The sequence below is a fragment of the Pinus tabuliformis genome, chromosome J (assembly GCF_031772625.1).
Source record: "Pinus tabuliformis cultivar Carrire ecotype Pingquan chromosome J, CPIR1, whole genome shotgun sequence".
Lineage (NCBI taxonomy): Eukaryota > Viridiplantae > Streptophyta > Pinopsida > Pinales > Pinaceae > Pinus > Pinus tabuliformis.
This window is the reverse complement of record NC_142295.1, coordinates 1,576,798,199-1,576,805,889: the sequence shown is the minus strand read 5'-3', so window position 1 is coordinate 1,576,805,889 and position 7,691 is coordinate 1,576,798,199. Positions and strand designations below refer to the sequence as shown.

At 36.2% G+C, this 7,691-nt stretch overlaps 1 protein-coding gene across 1 annotated transcript; it reads right to left on the bottom strand.

The window, feature by feature from the left end:
- Positions 1–3,446: 3,446 nt before the first annotated feature.
- On the bottom strand, positions 3,447–5,430 carry LOC149233508 (UPF0481 protein At3g47200-like). Its single transcript, XM_089382218.1, has one exon. It carries the CDS (start codon positions 5,346–5,348, stop codon positions 3,714–3,716), a length of 1,635 nt encoding a protein of 544 aa, XP_089238344.1. The 5' UTR covers positions 5,349–5,430; the 3' UTR covers positions 3,447–3,713.
- Positions 5,431–7,691: the final 2,261 nt, after the last annotated feature.

The window sequence follows — 7,691 nt, the reverse complement described above, 5'->3', positions numbered from 1 at the left end:
TCGACAATGAAACAAAGTGGACCCCCTTTACCCACACTTGTGAGTGGAAGAGACACTCACCTTCCTCTAGATCTTCAAGCTCTTTGTGCTGGACCTTCGTGGTAGCAACGGTGGTACTAGGTTCTAAATCAGTGATATGTTTCCCCTTGTAAGGGTCTAGTTCAGAGTCAAAATTTACAACTAAATATGAAGCTTTTATCTCGACCATCAGTGACTTATTTGCGCAACACTCATTTGTGTTATGAGTGGGGCTGTTGTAGAACTCACACCACTTTCCCATACCGTTCTTTCTCTTCACAATGCTATTTTTTTTCTTGCGACTTCGATGGGTTGTCATGGGCCATTCCACCTCAGCTCTATAATTTGTTCTATAATTGAGGGGTGTCCTTGCTCTACTTTGGATTAACAGAACCACAATCTCGCTTCTTCTATTTAAATTTCTGCTCGATTCAGATAGCATATCGGTATGCGATTCCAAGCGAGGAGATGTCCAAGAAATCCATATCCGTATGGATGTATTTGTACAGAAAACCATGATACTTGAGCACCAGATGTCACTCAGAGTCCTTCATACCCAACTTCGTGCACAAAATATGAAAGATGTTGTGAACTTTGGCATGTCTTAGTCTCTTTACTACCGTAGCATGGTCCATTTTATATATCTGTTTTCTTAGATTCCAATAGGGTAATATTGTTCCTTAAAAACATGCTTAAAAGAGTTCCAAGAGGGTGTGACTAAAAAAAATATAGACTCCTCCACAGCCCTTTTCACATAATAGGTTTCCCACTAGGAAATGGTGGCAACTTTAAGCAGTGGAAAAATAATCTTTTGTCTATCGAAAAAATCATGGATTGAAAAATACCCTTCTCATATATATTTAACCATTTATCTAGGGCATTTGCATCTATCTAGCCTTTGAATATGGGAATATCAAAGTTAAATTCTATCTTAAAGGGGGTGGCACCTCTAAAGTTACTGCTAGATGAAGATGCATTGCCTATTGGTAACCGCCGAAGGATCTAGGAAAATTTGTCCATCATCTCATTCCTCTGGCGCTTGAGGGCTTCTTAGAGTAATAATTTGATAAGATCTCCTACTCCCTCATCCTTATTTTCTTCCACCATGTGAGGTCATTGGGGTCGGTGTGGACAATCTTCCAAGGGTTCAAGCAATTTGAGTTTCAACTCCTTATACCCCGACCTCGTTGGGGGCATGAATAAAAAAAACAAAGAAAAAGCAGACCACCCTGATACCACTAATATAGATTTATGAAGAAATGGAATGAAATAGGTATTTAAACAAAAACATAGAGATACAATGAAACTAAACTTTTGGAAATAAAATAGAAAATGTTGAAAATTGTTTACATGCATAATAGAAGAAAACTAGCTCGAGTGATGGAAAATTATTTCTAAGAAGAGATGTGGCCGCTACATTCTTTTTGAATTGTGTTACAATGAGGCTCTAAGGTATTTTTATCATGAAGAAACAATAAGAAACCCTAAACATCTAAAAGCTTAAACCTAGGAGATGAAGAGCCAAACATTATGGGCCCAAATGGGGTTAGTTGGAATGTCAACTTATTGGGGTTGTAACTTTGGCATACGATCTTCGTTTAGCACGCACACTAGCCCATTAGAAAGGCCCTCGAAAGGAAAAAAAAATCGGACAACAAACTTTGGTTGAATATTGATGTTTTATTGTTTTCCCAAAAAACACTGTTTAGGGCCTCAAAATGGCTCACAAAATTCAGGACAAGAAAACTGCAAAAATAGAAAACTACCAAAATAGAAACAATGCTGAAAAATAGAAAACTAAAGGAAAACTGTGTTGAAGAAACTAAAGGGAAACCTCATCGGTGGTCCAACAGGTAACTAATATTTTTTTGGGTCATAATCATGCTAATTACATTCTTCCTTTGCTCCAACGCTTTTTATTAACAACTTAATAATTAAATTCATGCTAATTACATTCTTCCTGTGCTCCAACGCTTTTTATTAACAACTTAATAATTAAATTAAATTGTGGAGGCTTTACGAGTAATTAGCTCGTCCTTCAAGAAAAATAACAATATAATAATTAAATTAAATTAAATTGTGGAGGCTTTACGAGTAATTAAGTGGTCCTTAAAGAAAAATTCCGAAGCCAAGAAAGCAAAGACATCGTGTGGAAGAAAGTGTGAAAGAGACTTCGAACAAAAGTGACAGCACGTTCACTATTAAACATTATTCAACTTACCATCTCCTTGACTTCCGAGACCATATATTATGCACCCATTGCATAATTTATCAAGTGTTTGGGTGGTTAATAATTTTGTTTAATTTTATTAAAAAATATAAAACAATTATATTTTTCGATTCAGTGGGGTAGAGATATGGTAATGTTTAATATTTTGAATATTTTAAAATAAAATTTAAATACAAATTAAATTAAAAATAACAATAATAATTATAGTTATATTTATAAATATAAATTAAATTAAAAATAACAATAACAATAATAATTATAGTTATATTTATAAATAATTATAGTTATATTTATAAATATAAATATAATTAATAATTAAACTAATTTAGATTTTTTGAGCTTATGCTCTCCGTGAATCTATGGTTGTGTGTAGCTTGGCCTCTCATTGCTGTAACAAGAATATATTTGTCGTCCATATGAGCGACCTTAATTAATATAATAAGGTCTCGTTATTATTATCATCATCGACTTCACTATTCTAGCCAAGTCTACACCTTTGGCTTTGGCCTCCTCTTGTTCCGACATTAATTCAGGACGTATATACAAGAACAAGTAACGACTCAAATAGGGTCAATGAAACATGTGATTTATATGGCTCGAAACGTGTTTAATACGCTCTATACTTTCCTCTCCTCGTTCGACTCCTACAACCGAAGCTCCAGGCATACAAAAATTTATCAAATTTTAATTAAAAATAGTTTTAGTTGAGAGAAGACTTGTATATTTATCTTATTGCAAATCAATACACTCTTGAAGAGATTGGAAATTTACTTAAGCAAAAATTTTCGTGTAACTAAAAGCTTTAATATGATAGTACCATAGGATTGACTCATATTAGATTCTTCTCATTATATTTTAAAAGAATGTTTAAATGTATTTGAAGAGGATGTTGAAATGATTCAATAACTATTCACGACTTAATAAAATGAAATGCAAAACTGATCGATTCAAATTACAACATTTCCTAGTAATCATCATCAGTCATAGAAGATCTTCATTCTCACTACCAGATACTTGATGCAAACCATGCATTATTATCAAAAAGAAACATGACGTTGCAACAAGAGCGGCAGACATTACAGTGATAAAGAAAAACGAAATTGAACATAGTACACAAATAATCACACAGATGATATTACTACTTCAAAATTACATTGAGATTCAATAGTGTTGTCAGATCCAACTTATTCTAAACTTGGATATGGATTTTGAGAAACCTAAACTCAGCCCGCTGTGAGCATTATCTCCAATATCACAGAATCCATAATTTCCAAACCAAACATAGGTAGTAAAATAACGTGAAAAACATTGAAAAGCTTGTTATACAGAACTCAGCTTTTCCACACACTTCAGCCGTTGCTATAGCCAACAGCATACAAATCACTAAAAATAACTATAAACCTCGGGCTCAGACACGGGTCACATTATTGAAAGAAATCATTTAGGGAAAAGGAAAAAGGAGAGGCTACTTATATAATGCGAGTATGGCGACGACGGTCTGCACAATGGAGAGCAACAGTAGAGCAATTCCTCCCAACAGACCTAGCGTTTTCCACGGAGAAGAGAAATACTCCTTCACAAGCTCAGCCAATTGGACCCTAAATTTATTGTTGTAGTGGTTATGAACTTTTTTTGTCAGTCCATGGAAGGCACCTTGGAGCTTGACATTGACCCCCTTGCATAGACCGTTGAAGAGCTTGGCAACCTCTTCGTCGCTCCCGAGGTGGTTTGTAATGATTTTCCTTTTTCTGAGCAAAGCCACGTCTTCTTCGGAGTCGATTAACTGGTCCATTAAACCCACGTAACACGCAACATAATTGATTTCAGATGGTTTGCACATCTCAAAAGCAATGAGGTTACGGAATAGGATCTCTGTGGAGTCTTTGATAGTGATGCGAGGAAGGCAAATTGTGTTCCTCCGCTCGTCAAATTTAATATTTGCGATGCCTGCCTCGCATCGCTCAAATTTGATACCAGCGTTTCCTAATTCTATTGCGGGATGGATATGATCATATGTGCCGGAATCTTCTTCCTTTGCATCGTCTTGGCCGGGGATCCTCATATAGCCGTTCCGGGCATGCTCTTCATTATGGGAATGGCCGTTCCGGGCATGCTCTCCATTATGGGAATGTGCGATGTCACCATGGAGCATACCATCGCCATAAATAATGAATATGCGCAACCAACCAAGAAGATGATGAACTTCACGTTGACGATGTGGTTGAGGCCAGGACCATTGCGTTTTACGCTCTTTGAAATTGAAAGGGTAGAAAAAGGACAAGAACGACTCAGGCATCATTTGGAAAAGCTTGTTCTCTGCATCACTATCCGTGAAGCTGCACTGCAATTTTAGTAGCTTTAGGAGAACGATGAACGGGATTTGATTCTCGAGCTTCAACATGTCGTACAGTATATCCATTCCAGTATAAAGAATCTTCTTTTTCTCAAAAAGAGGTTCATAGCAGTTACCATCTTCTGGTGACGTGTTGTCACTCAGAGTCCTCATAATTTCTAGAATAAAACAGCCGTCCAAAGTTAGCATCATAGCGATTTGCTTTTTATCGCAATTGATTTTTTCTTCATAGATGTCCCTGATTTTCACGATGTCCAAAGTTAGCATCATAGCGATTTGCTCTTCATCGCAATTGATTTTTTCTTCATAGATGTCCCTGGTGTCCCTGATTTTCACGATCTCCTTCGTTGCACACAAGGAATCGTTGGCGAGATTATTGAACCTCATCGTCATCCTTTGCAGGGCTTTTTTTTTGTGACTGTTCATTGAACGAAGCTTTTCAGTTTCGTGATGGTATGGACCCAACGAGACTCTTGTGGGAACATATGCTTCCCTTTTTACCCTGTCCGACTTGAGGATGTCAGGAACTCTATATATGGATACAACGGACGACGATCGGAAGCGATTCTCTTCAACTGTAACGCTACACTCTCCTTGGGCTTCTTTCCCGTTAACTGACGACGATCGGAAGCGATTCTCTTCAACTGTAACTCTACACTCTCCTAGCGGTTCTTGTGATTCCATCGGTTGCGTCTGCTGCGACATCTGTCCATCGTCACTCTTGAGGTGGGAGTCCGATGCAGCCATTTTATGAGAACAATTAGCAGAACAACAGAAGAAGATGATGACAGAGTGTAACGCTTCAACATATGGTTACACACTACACAAGCGACTCCTCTTTATCATTGCCAATCAGCTACTACAGCAGCTAACTACCAGTCACAGGCTACAGGAATTAACTACTAGTCTACATATTCATGACAACTAACATTCATTCTAAATTGCAACAACTATTCTTCTCGTACCATTTAGAGAAGGTACAGGATAAATAGTGTAATAATTAACTAGTTATATATAAGTTTTGGTTTTTGATTATTGTTGCCTTATAAAGAGATATTATTTTTGCGGTCGATTATTGTTGCGTTATCTTTAAAGATGGGATGTCGAAATTTGTTTTTTTAATAATATAACATAGTTAATTGCTTAGGTAAAGTATGTCTATCATAAAAACTTAAGTGACAATTATCATTCTCTTTTTTGTGTAACGATTCCAATGCCCAAGTTCTACTTATATTTAATCTATGTAGGTTAATATTATTTTTGGAAAAACTAAAAATACATACTTGTACAATTTTAAAAAGTTACAAATTTTAAAGTGTGGACTAAACCCACACAAGCATTAATCTGCAAATACCTAGTTTAGAGTTCTTTGGTTTACATATTCACATAATTTTTCATTTGGCTTTCGCTAAAGGTGTTTTATTGAATAATGATGATTGCTTATATTATTTTATTAGCAAAATCAAAGGCTACACTAATTTATTTATGTAGTGGTAAAATAAATGTATGTATGTTTGTTTATATATATATATATATAGTCTAAATTTCTTTTTTTTATAAGCTTCAGCATGTGATTTCTATTAATAAAAAAGAGTATTACATTGATAATAGTTATGTTTCCTTGACCAAAAGATTCATGGAGCAGACCAGTGTACAAAAAACCATTAAAATCTCAATGTAGACAGTAAGATATTAGACTTAATCATGCAGAGCCTTAGCCAGGTATACAAAAAAGCCATTAAAATTTCAAACTAGATAGTAAGATACTAGACTTAACCATCGAGAGAGAATACTTAACATGATAGTAAGATACTAGACTTAACATGATAGTAAGTTACTAGACTTCACCACGTGTCTTACACAAAAGGAGATGTGATCACAGGAACAAAAGAAAGACCGTCGAAGGTCTAGAGAAAGATCCACAGTAACACAAAAAAAACCATACCACCATGCCAAACGTCCATACTAGAATTACAACTGAAGAATCCATTAAAAACTTTAGTCTATAACTAGAAAGTGGGGCGATGAGTTCGCTTGTGGAGAGATGGCTACCAGAGGTGAAGCATTCATTGGTGGGCCATTGATGATAATAGGGTGTCATTCTCCTTTATTGATTAGGTCTTCGAATTGGAGACTACAAAGTTTTCCACCCTTGCTAATCTGGTCCCAAGGTCATCAAGGTTGAACTGGATGTTCTGAAGAATCCTTTTAATATCTTCCTAACCTGCAAACAATTTCTAGTTTTCTACCTGCTTGTTCCAAATAACCATGCAAAGCAGATTCTACATTTGCTAATGTGATGTTATGGAATGTAGAAAACGAAGTCGACGCTTCCTCTTGGATCTGAGATCCATTTGAGGCGGTCTCCAACAACTTATGAATGTGAAAAATAAGACTGTTCAGCAAATTCTTTCAATTCTAGGAGGAGAATTTCCTTCCTTACTTCTGGAGGATGGAGTCAAAATAATTCACCACAAACTCCAAACCAAAGAATCGCCAACATGAGGAAGAGGAGCTTGTCATTCATCCTCTGTGACTTGGCATTTTTTGCTGAGGAGCCATAAGAGCAGAGAGCCAATAGTAATACACCATAGAGAAATGACGATACGACAAATGCGAACTAGATAAGGGATTGACGTTAATAAGGCATTTAATGAACCCCATTATCTAGATATCATCTAAAAATATGTAAGGAGGTGTGCGGAAAATTGACCACCCAAATGTCCACCCTAGTTGAAACAAGAAAGCACCCCAAGAACTTGACACCTCCCCAAGCTCTATGAAAAAAGCAACTAGAACTTGAGAAAAACACACAGAAGGCAAGACTGATTGACTTGAGTGTATTAGATTGGGAGGTTAAATCACCCTATTAAAACCAAACTGAAAACTAACCTGGGTACTATACCCCACACACCAAGACTGGTTAATTAAAGGATATCGCTGATAGGTTTGAGCCTTGAAATGATGAGGTTGGAAAAATTACCACCAATTCAAAGGATGGCTCATTCCTATACTATGGAAGAAGAGAACGAAATACATTTACCCTCCCAAAAATATTTGGAACAAGAAAAAGAAGCCCAAGAGATAGTG

Bases quoted from the DNA above. Each gene is read 5' to 3' on its own strand.
- LOC149233508 (XM_089382218.1), bottom strand. From the start codon at position 5,348: ATGGCTGCATCGGACTCCCACCTCAAGAGTGACGATGGACAGATGTCG.